At 36.5% G+C, this 21,492-nt stretch overlaps 1 protein-coding gene and 1 non-coding gene across 2 annotated transcripts in view; one reads left to right on the top strand and one right to left on the bottom strand.

Annotated features, from left to right (window-relative positions):
- Nucleotides 1-21,492, bottom strand: part of LOC143886376 (MATE efflux family protein) — an 80,961-nt gene that overhangs the window by 41,235 nt on the left and 18,234 nt on the right. Inside the window, exons 4-6 of the mRNA XM_077390321.1 lie at nt 16,564-16,619; nt 9,732-9,787; nt 7,873-8,011 (exon numbers count right to left, since the gene is read on the bottom strand). Of these exons, the coding sequence (XP_077246436.1) occupies nt 7,873-8,011; nt 9,732-9,787; nt 16,564-16,619 (251 nt within the window). The remainder of the gene's footprint in view (nt 1-7,872; nt 8,012-9,731; nt 9,788-16,563; nt 16,620-21,492) is intronic.
- Nucleotides 7,247-7,356, top strand: LOC143886960 (U5 spliceosomal RNA). Its single transcript, XR_013253952.1, has one exon. It is a non-coding gene; the product is annotated as a U5 spliceosomal RNA (small nuclear RNA).

Genomic DNA, 21,492 nt, shown 5'->3' on the forward strand with positions numbered 1-21,492 from the left:
GTCTTATAAAACTTTCCCTTCAACTTGGTGGGTATTTTACGGTCGCACAGAACTGCAGAAGCATGCTTCCACTTCAACCAACCTGCTCTTATTCTGTGGTTAATATCCTCTTCGATCTCTTCTTCCTTATGTAGGATCAAACCAAGATAGCGAAAGATATCACTCTTAGGTACCTCATATTTACTGCATCCTCACCCCGCCTCCTTACATTATTAAAGTTGCACTCCATACACTCTGTCTTAGTCCTACTCAGTCTAAAACCTTTGGATTCCAAGGTAGTTCTCAATAACTCTAACTTAGCATTAACTCCTGCTTTGGTTTCGTCAATTAATGCTCTGTCATCTGCAAATAACATACACCACGGCAGCTCATCTTGGATACCCTCCGTAAGTTCATCCATAACTAGCGTAAAAAGATAAGGGCTTAGAGCTGATCCTTGGTGCAATTCTATTGTAATTGGAAACTCACTATAGGTGCCTTCCGTAGTTCTAGCACTAGTTACTGCTCCATCGTACATATCCTTAATCACATCAACATATTTAGTAGACACTTTTTTCCTGTCAAGGATCCACCACACAACACTCCTGGGAACCCTATCATACGCTTTCTCCAAATCAATGAAAACCATATGAAGGTCTTTTTTATTCTCTCTAAATCTCTCTATTAACCGTCTAATCAAGAAGATAGCATCCATAGTTGATCGTCTGGGCATGAAGCCAAACTGATTCTCTAACACCCTAGTTTCTTTTCATAGTCTATGCTCAATTACCCTCTCCCAAAGCTTCATGGTGTGGCTCATTAGCTTAATTCCCTGGTAATTGGTGCAACTCTGAATATCCTATTTATTCTTATAAACAGGTACTAATGTACTTTTCTTCCACTCATTAGGCATCGTCTTAGTCTTCAAAATAATGTTAAATAATCTAGTTAACCAAACCAATCCCATAACACCCAAGCATCTCCAAGTCTCAAGAGTAATACCGCCAGGCCCCATAGCCTTACCTAATTTCATATTTTTCATAGCTACTCTTACCTCTGATGTTCGGATTCTACGGACAAACCTCCGGCTTGTATCATCAAAAGCGTTATCAAAATCTATCAAATTCACTACGGGCTCTCCATTAAACAACTTATCGAAGTAACTTCTCCACCTCTCTTTAACATCGTTTTCTTTTATTAACAATCTTTGATTCTCATCTTTGATGCATTTTATATGATTCAAGTCCCTGAACTTCCTTTCTCTCATCTTAGCAAATATTTTTTAAATGATCTTAGCAAGCTTGTAAACATCTTTTTCACCCTCTTTCATCTCTAACTGGGGGTGTAAATGAGTCGAGCCTGGCCCAGCTCGGCTCGGCTCGTTAAGCTCAACACCTGAGCTCAGGCTTGGTTCGGCTCGGTTAGGCTCGCGAGCCTTACCGAACTCGTTAATGGGTCAACTGGACCCCAAAATCCTACATATTTTGGGATTTTGGACCTGTCCTGTACAATCAAATGATTCAAATTAAATACTTACATAACATGTAAGGGATCTAGGATTATAACTTATAAAATTATATATATAATATATATGTGTATATAAAATATATATATTTAAATATATTAAATTCTTAACGAGCCGAGCCGAGCAGAGCCGAGCCGAGCCGAGCCGAGCCGGGCTGAGCTTGGCCTAGCTTGGGATCGGCTCGTTAAGGATTCGAGCCGAGCTCGAGCGAGCTTCCGAGCCCGAGCGCAAACTGACACCCTTATCCCTAACCTGTGGTATAAATTCTCATAAGCCTTGCCTCTAGCTTCCCTTACTGCCCTCTTAGCTTCCTTTTTAGCCAATTTATACTTCTCAATGTTCTCCTCATTTCTACACGTGCAAATATTTATAACACTCTTTTAGACCTAATCGCCTTTTGGACCTCCTCATTCCACCACCACGTATCTTTAAACCGTGGCACACTTCCTCTAGATTCTCCAAGTACCTCTCTAGCCACTTTCCTGATATAACTAGACATCTCATTCCACATAATATCAGTCCCTTCGTCACGACCCCAAGGTCCTTCTTTAAGCAGTCTATCCTAAAACATATTTAGTTTTTCCCCTTTGAGATCCCACCACGTAGTCCTCAGATGTCTAACATCTCTATCTTTTCTCTTCCAACCTTTAATGCATATATCCAACACCACCAGCCTCTGTTGTGTGACTAAACACTCCCTGGGTATGACTTTACAATCTTTACGCCCAGATCTGTCCTCTCTCCTAGTGAGGATAAAATCTATCTGGCTACAGTTGGTGCCACTGCTAAAGGTTAGCAAGTGTGCATCTCTTTTCTTAAAAAAAGTATTTGTTAACATCAAATCATATGCCACTGCAAACTCCAAAATATCTTCTCCCGACTCATTCCTATTGTCAAAACCCAGTCCTCCATGAACCCTCTCAAAACCTCCACTAGTTCTTCCCCCATGCCCGTTTAAATCTCCTCCTATAAATAACTTCTCTCCATGTGGTATTCCTTAGCTTACTTCATCCATATCCTCCCAAAATTGCCTCTTGACAGTCATTTAATCCTATTTGAGGGGCATACACACTAATAACATTAATCGTCTCTTCACCTAATATTAATTTAATTAGAATAATTCTATCACCCTTCCTTTTAACATCTACAACCTCATTTCTCAGGCTCTTATCTATTATAATCCCTACACCATTTTTATTTCTCTCCTTCCCTGTTTGTTAACTATTAAATTTTCCCTTCAAATTCATAAATTGTATCTAACTTAGGATTTTTTTTTAAGTTGTTTAGAGAGGTACACTCTCCATGTGTTGTGTTGTTTGCATATCACCTTAGTCTTGTAACTTTATTAACTAAAAAACTGTTAACTTAAGGGAATTTGGGGAGTTGAATTTCTGGGACGAAATTCATTTAAGGGGTTAAAATGTAATATCCGGCCCCACCAAGGGTCGAAAAAGTTAACAATTTTATTTAAATTTAGGCTATAAATACTTCGATCAAAAATCAATGGTCTAGATCTTCGATTTGGAGTCGTTCAGATCGTCGGATTCGCACTTACTATAAATAGTAAGTCCGTTTTTACTATAAATAGTAAGGGGCCACATGTTGACCCAATTTGAATTTTCTCTTTTGTTTCACTTAAATAAAATATAAGAATTTAAAGAGACCCAAATAACTTGGACTCTTGCTAATTGTGAAAGACTTAGATTAGGAAACTAACTTTTAATATTGAATCTAATTCGGAAACTCACTTAAAACCAGTGTTTAAAAACGCAGATGCGACACGGAATGCGGCCAAAGAAAAACCTAGTCAACTCAATGCGGACACGGCCATGAACGCGGTTGACCCAGTCAATGCGGCTGAGTCGTAATTTTTATAAAAAATAAATGAAATAAAAATACAAGATCTGACCATCAAATGGACGGTTTGGATCATCCTATAGTATGGGCAGTACAACACCTTTTGGAAAAAATTCCGGACTATATGTGACCCATCAAATGGACGGTTAGGATTATCCTATAGTATGGGCAGTACTGCACTTTTTGAAAAAATTCTAAACTATGCGGCTACACACACTATTGGATGATCCAAAGATCCAAACCGTCCATTTGGTCACCCACAACGTTAATAGGTTGTGACAAATAAAACATTTCACAGATGATCCTAGCCCTCAATTTGACCCATTAAATGGACGATTTGGATCTTCCTATGGTATGGGCATTACATCACTTCTTTTTAAAAATTCTGAACTATATGATTTTAGACCTTTTCAAGAGGCTTTTGATGACGATTCAATACACATCAAATCATAACCTGCAAAACAATACTTGTGGTGGCATTATCAAAATGGCGGGTGAGTGAGAAAGAGAAGAGGGATGCCAGCTTTAAGACCAAACTATTCATATGTTGACAACACATACTTCATGATGAAATAGCTATCAGGTAGCTATTTCATATGCCTCGAACTATGTCTACCATGTGTAGGCGTACAACACAGTCATCCAGATAAATAAGAGAAAGTGATATATTCTCTCCTTATTTTTACTGGGGACAGCATCATTTAGTGTATTTATGACTACTCTTTTATACAACATGAGGCTCTCTCGAGTGATAAAAGGGCTAATATAAAATATCTCATACACAGCCCTACAAAATTTCATTTGCCGCCCATAAAATTTCGGGTTTTGTGCTTGTTGGTCGAACGGATGAGATTTCAAATGTTTTTGAACCATTATGAAATTAGTTTTTAAAAAATAAACTTAAGAATAAAGTAAACATTTTAGGTCGGCGTCTTTTTCTTAGTTTGACAAACGAGTTAAAACGGAAATGAACATGCAGAATAAAGACCAAGCAGCAGCAACACAAATAAGAAATCACCACCGGTTTTATTTAGACGTTTGCACAAGAAAACATAGGTGGTCGGGCTTTTCACCAGGATGAATGGGAATCGACATTCACCCAAATTTATAGGTATGATTTTTTAACAGAGATCTTTTTTTGTAATACTTAAGAGAGAAGGAATATACGGAAAGATTAAAGGTTTGAGGAGCCACAGATGGGGAAAAATGGATGCCAGAGTCGATCACATCCAGGAAAAAGATGGATTCATATTTGACTTGGTCTAAACTCGACCGAGATGGCCCGGACTCGTTGAGTCCGTGACTCCATGACGTGGTCACCACCAATCCGCGTCGACTCGGTTGATTTCCGAGCTGAGTCAATGAGTTTTTAAACGTTGCTTAAAACACAAAACTCATTGGCTATTAAAAAGGCAATTCATGTGCTTTTGCACATTGTGCGCACGCCCATAGGAGTGAGAAACCGAGAGGGAGAATAGATGAAAGAAAGAAAAGAAAGAAAAAAGAGAAAAGAAAAGAAGAGAGAGAGAGAGAGAGAGAGAGAGAGAGAGAGAGAGAGAAGAGAGGAAAGGAGAAGAAGAAAAGAGAAAAAGAGAAGAAGAAGAAAGGGATTGACCTTCGATTCGATTTTTCGTCTTCGAGTAAGTGCCCGAAAACCCGCTTTTCATATTACTTGTTCAAATTTGGTGTGTTTGTTTTTAATTGTTCCTGATTGTTCTATTAGGGTTCTAGTTGTGTTTTCTTGTTGATTTTGATTTCTTTTTTAATCAAGAAACTTGTTTTTGGTTTTCATTTTAAGTTATATGATATAAATCTATTTAGATATCATATTTTTCATATGAAAATCATCTTTGGGTGTAAACTAAAGCCTTAGGGGATTGTTTTTATATGATTGAAGCCATGCGTGTGATTTAAAGGTGATTTAATCACTATTTTTTAATAAAATCAGCACACAACAGTAGGTTGTGTGGGCTGTTTTGCAAAGATTCCTTCTTATATTTGTTAAGTAATTAATATAAGTTGTTTTTCTTGAATTATACGAAATGTATATATGTTATATAAGCTCTAGAGATCTGATTTTCATCCAAAACAACACCTAAATATGATATAAATTGTATATATAACTTGTTTTTGAAAATCAGATTTTATATATGTTGACTATATGTCTAATAGGAACTGTTTGTTGAAAAACAGCACTATACGTGTTTTTAACATATTAAACCAACTGTTTTTTTTTATAGAAACAGCCCCTTACATGTTTATTCCTAATGATAGGGCAATGCTTTCTTGAAAAATCATTACGTGTGGGTGTGTTTCAGATAGTATACCGACCATTTTTATAAAATCAATCCTCTTGGTTGAAGTTTTGATTTGTAAACATGAGTCTTTTTCAAAAATCAGCATGTATATATATATTAACCAAGTCGTATAATGATTATTTTTGTATGAAACAATTCATGTGTGCGACATGGATGGTTTCTAATGTTTTATCTTTGAAAAATCAGCACTTAGAAGTTTATATTTCAAAGTTTTAATGAGTTTTTATGAGAAAAAAAAGCAAATACAATATAGTTACGAAAGGTAACCTTTCAGTGTGATAGATTATACATAGGATTATCCAAGGTGTAGCTTGGAAATAAATTTTACGAGTGAAAACTAATAGGTTGAGATGAATAAATCAGTTTAGAGAGGAATCATTAGCACTGAACAATTTGAATGACACCCTTGACATGTAAACTTTACAGGTTCACTTTGGGATTGATAAGTAGAAGCCTTTCACTTCATCTTACACTCAAAACCTTAAGGACAGTGATAGTTTGACTCGTACAATAAAGGTTTCGATAATGATTTTGATTTTCTTTAGAATGGTTTGATAATGATTTTGATGTTATAATATGATTCTTGTGATGATGTTCTTGCCTCCCTATCTGTTCTATCTTTTAGATTTGCTAATTATACGGATTCAAATCCTATCTTAAATAACTGTTGAATATTATTTAGTGGCAGCTGGATTGCTAACCATGGACAGGTGTAAATGAATTCCTCTCATAATAAAGAGAGAAGTGTTGCCTATAAAATTCAAAACGTGTGCATTGCACTTGGACGTGGGAGGGAGGCAGAAGGGAGCCAACCTTGGACGAGATGTCAAAAGCCAGGCCCAAGGAGAGCGTACGACATTGGGCTCGTGATGCATATCGGGTGGGTCAATAAAGGTGACCTAAGGAAAACCCAGACAGGGCCCCTCTTATAGACGAGTAGTGGGGTAGGCATGTCCCTTGATGGTGCAGAGACGACCGCGGGTATATTACATACCTTTAAAATATCATGAAAAAAATCATGAAGAGAAAAATATGAGAAAAATCTCAATGTGATGGGTGTGGAATTGCCGTATGACCTTGGGGGTAGCCGTCTCACGACACTATACACCTATGCACGTAGAAGTGGCATTTTCTTTTATATGCATTCATATTATTTCTCTTGTTTTCATTCCTATTTATTATTTGTCTTGCCTATGTCAATTCATTATTCATAAGAAATGTTATTATAATACAATATTATTATTGTTTACACTTATTTTGCGAGCCGATAGATGAGCTTGCTCTTACTCTGTTTACCTACCCTACAGGTGTTGTAGGAGAGGAAGATGGAGCTTTCGCAAATGAAGAAACCTAATAAAGAAGCATAGGATGGGGAGAGTTCGATGAGTTCTTGGGAATGACAGGTTGTCATATCCCTACGTAGTAGTTGATTTATTTAATTCAAGAACTTTAGTTATGAGACTATTAGTTTTATGATAATAGTAGTGGTGGTTTTTATTAGACATGATGTAGTTGGTAGTTTATAAATTTCAAAAAGAAATATAATTAGTATTTTGCAGTTGTACGCAGCCTCGTGGTGAGCACAGAGCGAACTATCTCCTTTTACTAAAGAATACTGTGTGCTCGCCACTTCAAGAGAGGCATACGCCTATTTTTTTGGAGGGCTTATTCGCCTACCGTGAAGAGACCCTAGCAAATCATAGTATTTTATAGTTGTGAGTCAGCTTCTTTCCCTATGGGATAGCGATTCAGATTTTGGGATTTTATAAAAAAAAATTGCCCCCAAAAATCTGGGTCATTACAGTTCGCTCTTGGGACCCAGCTGTTCTTTAATTAAAATTTCCTTCCAGGTCCAGTTTAAGTAATAAAATGTCCAAATTAAAATGTTGCTATTATTAAATTTTGTTTGCTTTGTTCACTCTTAAAGCATCACATACGATTTTATGCTTATGATTCTATTAGTTCCCTGATTTCTTAATTTCTAAAAACTATTTTTTATATTTTTTCCTTTTCTTAGTGGGGCTACTGCCCAACGGCCACAAGTTCTGCGACTTTACCAGACCCATGCCACCTTGCCCTGCTTCTCACCCCTCAAATTATGGTTGAAAATTTCTATCTAGTTCAGTATGGAAAAAAATTATATATCCAACCAATAATATGCAAGAAAAAAAATCGTAACTGCAATCAGCGTACTTGTGACACCATTGTTGCCCATGCAGCACCAGCAATACCATAGCCCAGTACACTACACAAAAGAATATCACCAACGCCATTTACGACACTAGCAACCGCCAACGCCTTCAAAGGTCCCCAAGAATCTTTCATACCTAAACTGTGGAACCACAATAAGCACAAGAAATATGGATTGGTCGTAGGTACTTGCAACTACTGTAATTTCAGCAATATGGAAGTGCTTTTTAGAATAATATTTTCCCTCAAATCAATCACAGAATCTAATTGAATACAAAAAACAATAGAAGAATAAGAAATCTACTACTGAGAGAATAGTTACATAAGCTAACATAGAAGAAGAATAAACCAATTGGTGATATGACAATGACATATCGTTCTTTGTGACGGCATTGTCTGCATGGGCGTCAAAATTTATATGTTTCTTCTTAAGAGTAATATATCTATGCATCTTACAAGCATAAGTACACCAATGTCTATTCATGCTACAGTTTCTGTAGGTAATTTATGAAGTGAGAACAGTTCTTTTTTTTTTTTTAGCTATGACTAATTGCAGGTCATGTTGACCAAAAATTTGTACACATCCTTACTGACATTAATAAAGTTACTAGCTTTGCCTAGTTGTTGTTTGTCTTATCTTATCTCTTGGACTTGATATCCTTTGTTATGACGCCTGCCTTACACTGCAGGATGAAGTCAAACCTTAGGATTGCAGCCTACTAATGATATATTTGTTACAGATGACATTCATAAGGTTTTATTAACAGATGAAGGATTAATTGGGGTGCTCATTGTAATTCTTGGGCATTAGTATCGCAAACTAACAGGACTGTAATCATAATTTCATAATGCAAGTGACTTGATTCATGATAAAGGCAAACTTCTAGTGAAACTAGTTGATACTCTAATGAAGGAAAACCATCAGCTTCCTACAGGAGGAGAAACTATTAGAAGAAGAAATTAAGAAGTGGCGACGTACTAGTAAATCTAACTACTAATTGTTTTCCTTTACTCAGTTTGGTTGGTCAAGTCATGCATCTCCCAGGATTCTTATCATGTAGCTGTTTATAGAATTTTAAAGTACCTCGAGTGTTTTCTTAGGAAATATATTTTATACTCTGAGAATAAGCATTTTGATAATGAAGCAACCAAACAGATTGCATCCTATCCAATGTTTAATGAAAGGGTGAAGCATATCAAGGTCAACTGGCAGTTCCTTTGGGAGAAATTAGTTATGAAGGAGACTGTGGTGTAACTATCTAGCGTTATGAGGGAGACTGTGGTGTAACTATCTAGCCACCTACATTCTCACAAAATAGCCAACAGAAGACTTCACGGGTCTTTTTCCAAATTGATATGATGCACAACTATGCACCAGCTTGAGAGAGGGCATTGAGAAACAACATATCATCTTTATGAGGGTATTCCTATCTTTCCTCTTTACGTCCTTTAAGGGATTTGCTAGCCAATTTTGCGGAAAGCCATTTCGCAGCTGGATTATGCACGGAAACACCTCCTATATTCTCCCACTTCTTGAAATTTTCATAATTGATTGTTCCCGGTGTAGTACCCAAAACTGCTTCAGTATATTTAATTATTTATAGTAGAGAGATGTTTGTAAGGTCCCTACAAAAGATCATAATCTTTATTAGCTCTACACATAAAGAATACAAAATTCAAGTTTTATTAAAAAATAGAAACTTTACCCAAGAAAGATGGCTACATACTAGAAGGTACATAATCTTTCACTAGCAGCATTATTTTTTTATTTTTTTATTTTTGAAATGGCTAGATACTAGAAGCTTTGGAAGAAAGAACCAGGTAAATAATATATTAAACAATGACATCCCATATATTTATACCTTGCGCTTTGGGCAACCATGCCAACTAGAACTGCTGGCCATGCTAAGCCTCGAATCTATGTAGAAAACAGAATAGTTATTAATTAAAAAAATCATAATTGGAGCATAAAAGTAATAAAAAACATTCGCATAAAACTCTAAAGCTAAACAAAGATACAATGCACATTCATAATAGGGGACCAAGTAGCTACATTGCTATTCAAAAATAATAATAGAGGGACATCTTAAGCCCGAACAACTAATCAAGTTATAATTCATATGAAAGTTTATTTAATTAATGTAATATAAGAGAAGAAGATAAATGGAGAAGTTTTGAATGGAGAGAGTCGGGTAACTTTTTTCATCAACACAAAATGGGGAGTATTACTCATATATACTCCAAAATCAAAATAAAGGGCTAACATAACATTAATAAGGATAATTTTAAGTGTTCGAACCCCTTCAACAGTCTCATTGAAATCGGTATTTTCCTTGGAACATTACTGATATAAGTTAAGGCTCAAATATTAGAGTAGAAGAGAGAAGAAGAAATCAGAAGAGTAAAGACACATGAGAAAAAGTAGAAGGAAGATAGAGAAGATGAAGAAATGGTTCGTATGATTGAAAAATCAAACCCATGAACATCTAAAATTCGCAAGTGGAAAATACACAAAGGGGTCAACACAATAATGTTGACAGGTAGGAGTTTATAGGGGTTACTTTATGTTTACAAGGGTATAAGTAAAATTTTCCTTTTTTTCACTTAGTAGGGGTATAATTATAAATACCGTATAATTATATATATTGGGCCCAATGGTATCCACCGAGATCTCATGCGGGTTCTTTGGGAAGTTTGGAAGATTGGGATACTAGGGGAAGGAGACTGGATTTTGGAGTTAGGGAGTTCCCTGGTCGGCAAGCAGTGGAATCATCTCGCAGAGGATTCTCGACTGGGAGTGACTAGTTATGCTCAAAGTGCAATTACAGGAACTTTGGCACACGTACAGTCTGCAGAAAATGCTTGCTTCCTCGTAATAAAGAAATTTCAAATCTAGTTTGGAGACCGAAGCAACCCCAAGTGATTCCCCGAGAAAATGATGGTTGTCTGGAGATCTCGATGTCGGAGGTGGAAGAAAGAAAAAGATATCTTAAAACATGTCTTATTGAAGATTTGAAATCTGGATCCTGGCTCCTAGAGGATATCTGGGACTGGGCCAAGATATTCTGGGCCATTCCTAATCTGAAAAAACCTCTCGCCATCAATCCTATGGAGATCCTCTTCAATAATCTTTTCCAAACCTTTTAAATAAGACTTTTTTCAAACCTTTCAAAACAAAAAATAAAAAATACAAAAGCTAAAAATGGGCAAGAATGGTGATTGCCAGGTCACTCGAAGCCCTGTTTTCATTCCATTTCTGATTTTGATCGTGGTTTTTCGATTTTCATCGGTTTTCTGACGTTTCATCGAGTTTTGGGACGGGTGACGACGTAGTGTGGCCCCTTCACAGGGATTGTCCTCGTTGAGCCCAACGATAGGCTATGACGACCGCAAGACTGAGATTTGTCCGATCTTTAGCGGATCAGGATCGCTGGGCTTGATTCTTTTAGAATCGCTCCCTGAGCCTATCGTATGTCCCCTTTTCTTTTCCCTGGCATTTTTGGTCATCGCATACCGTCGCTTTTCCGATTTCTTCATTTCCTTACATCTTTTAGCTTATCGCATGTTTTTCTTTGGTTTCTTATGCGTTTACTTTCAGCTTGCTTACTTTTCTAGCATGTTATTAGTTACTATTTTCTTAGCATTACCTCTTGCATAGTTTCACATACTCATTCACATGTTTAGCTGTAGCATTTATTCATTCATCTTATCTTGATTATCTGCTTAGATGTAGCTCTTTACTGCTTTTCATGCTTATCTCATCATATCTGTCATTATCTGCTTAGATGTAGCTCTTTACTGCTTTTCATGCTTATCTCATCATATCTGTCATTATCTGCTTAGCTGTAGCTGTGCATGTGGTTGTTTATTGCCTTCTTAGATGTGGTGAGTTAGGATTAGATGTGATGAGTTAGGATTTGTTTGCTTTCTTTGCCCATCAATGGGTCATGCAAGCTTAGGTAGACGTTTTCTCAGGGATACATATTCCCATTTCACATGATTTTAGCCCAAAGTTTTTCAAAAATAATAAAAATGGCATAAGAGACCGAGTGCGCTCGGGCGAGTTGGATGCCTAACACCTTCCCAACTCGTAACCAAGCACGGACCTTTGTTATCTCTGGTTATCCATTGCAACAGAGTATCTTATGGGTTCCAGGGCCGACTTCCTTAGATGACGACTCTTCTTTGTTTTCAGGTACGTCTTGATTTAGGGCTTTGTCTCCGAATCAAGAGGTATCTCATATATATCGCCACTCATGCTATGAGGGCACCATTTCAAGAGTTCCTTGGTAGAGCTCTCCTTCACATGTGGAGATCCAAAGGATGCGAGGGGGATCCATCCCTCGCCGTCGTCCTCAAATCGGGGTCCACACATACCCTACGTCCTTTTTGTTTTATCCCAAAACTAATTTTACACCTTCCTGGTATACGTCTGCACCGCCCCAAACCTACGCTTAACCTAGTAGAAATATTTTTCCAATTTAATCACAAATTTTGGGATCCAAAATGCTAATCTTTACCCATCCTTTTCACCCTAAGAGGTAACAACTTGGGTGTTTAAAATAAGATTAATGGACGATTAGACTAAGAAGATTTGAGTGAACCTTGTAAGACATTTATCTAGACCCATTTGCCTTTTTGATTGGGCCTTAATGAAGGCCCACAAGCCCAACATCTTAGTCCATTAGATCTAGGACTAGAGGGTCATTTTAATTTTAAATAATGTTAGGAATGGGGTTGTTAAGTGGTGTAATTAGTGGTTACGACAAAAGTATTACAATCTTACTTATCATGAATTAAGGATGATTGGACTTGCACAGTAATTCTAAACCTAAAAGAACTCTACTTTACGGTATTATGTGAAACTTAATGTTAAGTTTGTTTTGTAGGAGTCTTAGTAAGAAATTTGAGTCCAGAATGAAGAATTTCAGTAGAAAAGTGTAAGGGTTATTTTTATCCTCGGATTTTTTTTACTCTGATGGGTAATGGACTCTAAGCCCACGTAGAGAAGTCAATGTAGTTAAGCCCATGTAGTGAAGTCCATGTAGAGAAGCCCATGTAGTGAAACCCATGTAAAGAAGCCCATTTGGTGAAGCCCATGTAGAGAGAAGCCAAGTGTCATTGAGATTGACATGTAACAACTAGGTTGCTTATATATATATATATATATATATATATATATATATATATATATATTAGGATTATAGGATGATTAGAAGAATTTTTAAGTATATTACTCTTAAGAACCTTAATTTGAATCTATTTACAATTTTATTGTATTGGGGATTAATGGAGGACCATAAGGCCCATGACCTTAGCCACTTGGACTTAGGACTAGAGGATCAATTTGATATTAATGATGTTAAAAGGTAAATGGTAGGTGTTGTAAATTTGTTTTTCATTTAGAATAGAATGGACCTTTCCTTAAAGGGTGCTATATTGTAAATATGTTAAACATGGGGGGTAAAACCTCATCCAAAGCACCTCTTTACACATGGCTGTAAAACATGAATCTTATCCTCTCTTATCTAGGTGTCCATATTAGAGAAACTACAGCACTTTATGATTAAAATTAATTACAACACCTCAGCACCATTAGCATTAATAAATTTAGTAGCTAGCATTATCCTACTAAGCTCAAATAAAAGTTAAAACAATGAATGGGGTAAGTAAAAAGAAAAGAGAGAGAGACTTGATCTAGTTTTAGGGAGAAAAAAACTGAAGATAAGAAAGAGGAAAGGAGGAGCAATAAGGAAGGGATTTGGAGAAAAGATTTAGATTAATTTGAGATGGTATAAAGGTAAGAATTCACATGCTAATTCATTGATTTTTATGGATTTATATGTAATCTTCTACAAATATTCTGGAAAAATACTTTGTTATATACTCATGATTCATAATTTAAATCCAAGTGGCTTCATTAGATGTTAATGAAAATATAATTTAATATGGATTTTTCTATGACTAAACATCAATCTGCCATGTGCAGAAATTCTGTTTAAAATCTGAATCTAGATGCATATTGTTACCTTCTTAAACCCATGTTAACAATATATAAAAATTCTTGAAAATTCGTATGTTTTGTAATATTAAGTTGTCTTTCAAGTACAATTGGTCTCATTCAATTTGAATATATATTGTGTTTGATATGGATTTTTAATTGACAAAACATCCAACTGCCCTGTGCAGAAATTTTGTTCAAAACCAAAATTTAAATGCTTCGTTTTATCTTCCCAAGACCATGATAACAAACTACAAAAATTCTGTAGAAATTATATGTTTTGTAGTTGTACGCATTCTTTCAAGTCCAAGTGGTATCACTGAATTTCAATTTAAATCAGATTTTCTATAGATTTTTCATTGACTAGACATCAATCTGCCCTGTACAAATATATTGTTCAAAACTGGAATTTAAGTACTTAGTTTATCTTCTTAAGACCAGGATAACAAAGTAGAAAAATTCTGAATAAATTATACGTTATGTAATAGTAAGTATTCTTTGAAATCCAAGTGGTTTCATTCACTTACAATTTAAATTCTAATTGATATTGAATTTGCATTGACTGGATATCAATATGCTATGCGTAGAAATTTAGTTTAACCTTTGAATTTAGATGATGATTGCCTACTACATAATTCGTGAATAAATAATAATCACAAAACTTCTGGAGAATTTATATGTTTTATAATCGTAAATATTCTTTAAATTCCAAGTGGTTTCATTCGATTTTAATTACATTGTTATATGATATGACTTTTGTATTGACGAAACATCAACCTGTCCTGGCTGCAAAATTGTGAATGCATGTATATATCCTTATAAAAATTATAATTGATGATATATACCTATGAAATTTATATTCAGGGGTTGTATTATGATTTTAATGGAATTGGTAGCATTGAAATAAGTTTCATGTGAAATCATTTGAAAGAAATCCAGGAGTTTATGCAATTGAGTTAATGCAAATATGATGAATGTGTAATCATATAAATGATTGAAATTGTGATAACGTGAATAAATGTGTTAATGTATGAATGAAATGAACTCACAGACCGAATTGGTAGTGAGATAAGCATGATAAATACTGCAAAAAAAATATAAAGGGTTATCTACCCAAAAAAAATACTCATATGGGGTACACTCTCAGGCCGAATTGGTGGTGAGACCATATGAGGTAGACTCACGGTCCGAATTGGTGGTGAGACCTAGGCTGAATTGGTAAGGGACCCTGGCAGTATATGTATAGGACCTGCGCAGTGATCCGCTACAATGTTAGGCCTTGACCGAATTGGGGAGGGACTCGGAGCAATTTTTCCATAGGCCGAATTGGTAATGGAATTCCACTGGCCGTATTGGTAGTGGAAGCCTTGACCCTTATGGGGGGAAAGTTGTTAAGAAACAAAAAGATTTGGAGTGACAAAAGAATATTTGCAATTGTGTTATGACATAGCGTGTGTGTTCATATATACATTAAAATTAATGGGTGAATTCATTGGTGAGTTCCTTTTAAGTTCATGTGTGAGCTCATGGGTTAGTTCCTTTATAAGTTCTCTTATGAATTCATTTATAAGTTCATTTGTACGTTCTTTTATAATTTCATTTGTAAGTTCATGTGTAATTACATAGTAGGTTAGTTATGTTGTTATGTTTTCTTTTGTAATCTCATTAAATGTTAACCGCTGGTATGAGAGGACATAATGTACTCCCATACACTAGGAGCACTTCGTTCAAGAGTGAACTCATTATCTGTTATTAACTTCATTCATATTTATAATAGTCTGTTTATGGTGTTGACTAGCTTAGTATTATAATTGCAAATTAATTTTCGATTGAATACATCATCCAGGTCACTTCTTATAGATTTTCGTTAAATGTTTTAGATTTTTATAGAGTAGTATAAATCTATTGAATCTTGAATGTTGCATGTGATTCTTACTAAGTTAGAGATGTACTTATCCTTAACATCTCGGTGGCAGGTGATGACATGATTTTCAAAGAATCAGAATTTTGGGGATGTGGGAGTAGAGTGAGAGATGATATGATCTGCAGAATTATTTTATGCAGTAGCATATTTTGTAAAAAAAATATGATGTTTAAATCCATAAAGAATAAGAATTTAATGTTGGTTATTATTCATCTTACTTCAGAAATGAATTCTATAAATTATATTACATTAATTCATTAACGATCCGGGTTTTAGTAATTTTGAAAATTCGGGTCGTTACATAAGGCCCCTTCCATAGATCCATCTTGCATCTGAGTGAAGTATCGATCCTTCTCATCACATGTATAAATAAAATACCATACACCTTAATTAGATTTAACATTAGAAGATGGAATTAATAATAAATTTATAAATACATGAGTAAGACTAAATCATACTCAAAATTATAATTTCAAATGTGTGATAGAAACAAGCAAAAAGCATGACAATTAATTCAAAGAGAGCGACATATAGATATTTGGACCAATAGAAGTATAAATGTAACATCTCGTATTATGAGTCTATCATGAGTATCGGTATCATATCCTACACAAATATCAAGGTTTCATAGGTTACTATTTGAAAGAACCGCACTAATATGGTATGCAATTATCGTAAAAGTAACGATGCTAAATATCTCTGAACTCATTTGCAAGTATCTTATAAAAAAAGGCAACGTGAAAAAAGTTCCACTTGAGAGTAACTAAACCTGAACATATGTGTTTGCTGCAGGTACCATATGAAAGTTCTTTGGCCCAGTAAAAGCTGACCACACGCATAGAAACACAGAAGTAAGATATTTGATGTTGAACCCAGAAACAATAGTTCATGTTGAAAGTAAACACACATGCAAAGCATGCTAAAGTAACTATCCTACAGCTTAGACTAAATATAAATTCATATGATTTATATTCAGTCAAGCTACTTCTTAATCATCCTACAATTCTATACTTTGAAGTTTGAACACATAAACCATATTCTCTATCACTGATTTCAAAATAATAGGCATCATCAGCAAGAACCTCAATTCATATTACAAATGTGCATCAACCTTACTCTTAATGAAGTGAACGCAATAACTGGCAGACAGATCCTTTTCTTGCTATGAGGAATTGTGGCCCATGTAAATCTGAGAGAACTCAAAGCTCGATCTAGTGATGAAGCAATTCGTGAATTGTTTGGATAGAAGAATGAATGGGTTTATTTTTTCGAGGTAGGGTATTCAACTTCGAGCAACATTGTCAAATCTTTCCGTGTACATTAACTTGGTCATAGGATTCCATCATTGATGGCTGATAAGTATAAATATCAACGTTTTTTTTTTATGACATAGGGTATCCCAACTCCAATTTTTAGGGTGGGACTATTCCCTACGGATGACCGCAATCACCCGTAAACCATGCGCATCGGGTAAGCCCAGGGGGATTCGAACTCGTGTCAATGGGGAGCATACCCATGACTTTAAGCCAAAGAGCCACACCCGTACGGGTTTTAAATATGAAAGTTTGACAAAGAACTATTTGATAAATGGCACTGGAGAAATATCTGAGGAACAAATTTGTGGGACTTGAACAATGAAGAAAAAAAATAAGGGAGGAGACCTTGGAAGTACAGAGATAAGAAGATTACATTTAGTCTATCATCAGTGAAAAACTGGTACTCTAATCAAATCCATTTGAAGGTCAGAGATAGAAGATAACATTTTTTTGTTTTGGGTGTAGGTAAGCTGGGATCGAACCTGCTACCTCAAGGTTGAGAAACCAAGCCTCAACCATTGAGCTACAAGCCCAACCCCTAAGAAGATTACATTTAGTCTACCATCAGTGAGAAACTGGTGGTCTAACCAAGCCTCAACCACTGCGACCATGCATGTGTTCAGACATGAGCAACAGTGTATGAATAATAAATTATATGAAATGTATATGAAATGCAGCATGTAATTAATTATCAGACATGAGCAATAGTGTATGTCATTAGGTGTTCAACGCTGTTAAACCATTATATGGCTGATTTTCTTATGTGATAGTGTCCAAGGGTGTCTATGTGATTATTCTACCATTTTCTAAAGTTTCATCTAAAAATTTTATCATTTACATATGCTTCCATATGTTTTCGTGATTTTACAGGATTTCCACTGATATTTCCAACCAAAACTGAAACGTTTCCATTTTCGTGGCGACCTAAACCAACATCAAAATCGAAACTTGAAACCTTGCCTCTCGCAACACGAAGCAACCTTGCCTCTCGCAACACGAAGCCATGCATATGAGGCTTAGGACCCACATAGCAAAGCATACGGACTCAGTTTCTGTAACGACCACCTTATTCCTAAATAATTTTTAATTATTAGGTTATGTGGGACCACTTATTTTCATCTTTCAATCCCTAATCTAATTTAAGGCCCATTTCAAAAGTGCTAATGGGGGTATTTAGGTAAATAATAAATAGAAGAAATAAAATAGGATCTTTCTGCAAAAAAATTAGGAGATGTACAATCTCCTTATTTGAAGTGGCTGTGCGCACGTCCCAAAATTGGGAGTGTCGGACCCCAATGGGTGGGCCATGTATTACATTTATAATATAAAAAATATATAATAACAAACTTTGTTCCTTTTTTGGTTAGTCATTTAATAAAGATGAGAATAAAGAAACCTAGTAAATGAGGGAACTGGCTAGTCTATTAGAGTTTGAATAGGAAACCTAGAAAAAAAGAAAATACATGCGTTAAGTGGTCTCTCTTTCTGTCGCGCAACTTGCATGCAAAAAGAGGGAGAGAGAGACTCACGTAGAGAGAGAGAGAGAGAGAGAGAGAGAGAGAGAGAGAGAGAGAGAGAGAAGAAAAGAAGAAGAAAAAGGGAAGAAAAAGAAAGAAAAAGAAGGAAAAAAAAAAAAGGAAAAGAAGAAGACTTGTGAAGTTTTTATATTAATATTGATTGTTTTTCTTTTCGAATCAAAACCCTAATGTTTAAAAATCGTTAAAAGGGATCCAAGCAAAGAAAATACGAACTATATGTGATAAATTTATCTTGAAATTAGATCTTACGCGTGATCTGTGGGCCATATAAAATATTTTTTATTCAAAATCAGTCATGTGTGATCTGTAGGGTCTAGAAAAAAAAAATTTCTTTCGAATCAGTTCACATGTGTAATCGGTAAGGCATAGACCATTGTTTTCTTTCAAATCAGTTCGTGTATGGATTTTATTTTATTTTTTTGAATGGTAACTGATATATAAATAAAAGGGGAAGGACCGAAAGGAAACCTCCCGCCCCCCCCACTAGGCCAGAACTACACACAGGAAAAGAAAAAAGAAAACAAAAAACAATACAATAAGAAATTAAGGGGGGAGAAAGTCATAAAGCTCCAGAGACTGCTTTATCACACCCGCTTTAGCCAAACTATCAGCGATTGCATTGGCAGATCTCCTAATATGAAGGAAATCCACCGAACATCCGACCGATATATCCTTTATTTCATCAAATAAATGAAGAAACTCCAAGGAGGATTTACCGAACCCTTAAGCCACCGAATGACATTTACAGAGTCTCCTTCCACGATAGTGTTTGCTACCCTCTCGCTTCCTAACATTAGGATTCCTTGATAAGCGGCTCTGACTTCAGCTTCAGTAGAATCGGCGACTCCTATCGGCCCGGAAAAAGCCTGCACAACATCCCCCTCTGAATTCCTTAAGACGCCCCCGATCCCAGCTGGACCAGGGTTACCCAAGCTTGATCCGTCAAAATTCAGCTTAGAAAAGCCTACTGGAGGATTGACCCATTGCTGAGCGATTCTAGGGGTGGGTATTTGACTGTTGCAGACCACTGTCCATCCCGCCCACAGGTCGAAAGCCGAAACAAATTTGAACAAGGGCAAAGACCTTGCCCAAGAAATCGATAAGACAACTACTTTGATATATAGGCAATAGGAAGAAGATGAACGCTCCTCGAAGATCCGATTGTTTCTTTCCGACCATAAAACCCACAGCGTAGCCAGTAATGAAATCGACCACAACACTTTACCTTTTGACCTCCATGGAGTAAACGCCCACCCCTCAAATAGATCCTTAACTTGGGAAGGGAAAACCCACTCGATGTCGAATCTCTCCAGAACCCGTCCCCATACCACTCGAGCGACTTTGCAGTGGATAAATAAATGCTCCGCCGATTCTTCTGCTTCGAGACACATAGCACAATGATTGACTATGATCATATGCCTAGCCCTCAAAAAATCTACCGTTTGAATACGGCCTTGAATCACCTTCCATCCGAAAAAACATATACTACGAGGAACCTTCATCTTCCACACTTTTGCCACAGACCGATTTGCCGCACTCGGATACAGGCCTTTGTGGAAAGATTTTACCGAAAAATAACCCGATGTGTCCCACACCCAGATCCTTTTATCCGTCCCAGATGGACTAATGTAGTTGTCTTCCAATATCTGAAAGAAAGAAACCAACGATAACAATTCCCTGTCGAAGAAATTTCTGCGGAACAACGGCTTCCATATCACCTTATTGGCCCGAAACTCAAAGCAATCTTTGACTAATGCTTGTTTGTCCCTGGCCACCACATATAAATCAGGGAACAAATCTTTTAGAGGGATGACGGAACACCATACCATATTCCAAAAAGAAATTCTATCCCCCGAGTATACTCTATATCTTATGCCGCGGTCGAAACATGGACTCAAACGCATAATATCCCGCCACAGTGTCACTCCAGGTTTGTTGAATCGATTAAGAGAACTCCAATTTCCCACGCCTGTGCCATATTTACCACCAATCACTTTCGCCCATAACTGAGTCTGTTCTTCGCCAAACCTCCACAGCCATTTCCCTAGGAGAGCGTCATTAACCTATTTGATCTTACGAATCCCCAAACCTCCGCCGAGTACCGGCTTGCAAACATCTTCCCAGGAGACCAAAGATAAGCTCTTTTTTTCTTTTGAACCTCCCCACAAAAACCTCCGCTGGATCAATTCGATTTTCTTTGCAATAGAAACAGGGCACCTGAATAATGATAATTAGTAAATAGGAAGATTCGACAGCACGGCCTTAATCAAGGTCAATCTGCCCCCAATTGATACCAAATTCCTTTTCCATGAATCTAGTCTCCTTTCGATTCTTTCCACAATTGGTGCCCACGCCCCTATTTTCGGTCTGCCACCTCCCAACGGAAGCCCAAGATAAGAAGAAGGGAACCTATCCAAAAGGCATCCCATTAGATGCGCCAAAGTCTTTGCTTCCTCCTCCCCCACATTCACAGCATACATTCTAGACTTTGAAAAGTTCGATCTTTGACCGGTGATGATTTCGTAGCACCTCAAAACAGCCTTAAGATTCAATACTTTAGAAATCTGAGGGGAACTAAATAAAAGGGTATCATCTGCGAATTGTAAATGAGACAAAAGAACGCCGTTCGGTCCGCATTGAATCCCTTCAACTAATCCCACGGATTTGCCTTTCTCCATTAAGAGACTCAAAGCTTCAGCAACGATAACGAACAGGAAAGGAGATAAAGGGTCCCCTTGCCTCAAGCCTCGAGTCGATCGAAAGAATCCTTTTGGAGAACCATTAATTAGGATGGAGAACCACGCCGACGATAAGCAACTTTTTATCCACCCCCGCCAACGATTC

This window comes from Tasmannia lanceolata, unplaced genomic scaffold, assembly GCF_043159265.1.
Source record: "Tasmannia lanceolata isolate RefF3 unplaced genomic scaffold, GAP_Taslan_0.1 ptg000011l, whole genome shotgun sequence".
NCBI classification, from domain to species: domain Eukaryota; kingdom Viridiplantae; phylum Streptophyta; class Magnoliopsida; order Canellales; family Winteraceae; genus Tasmannia; species Tasmannia lanceolata.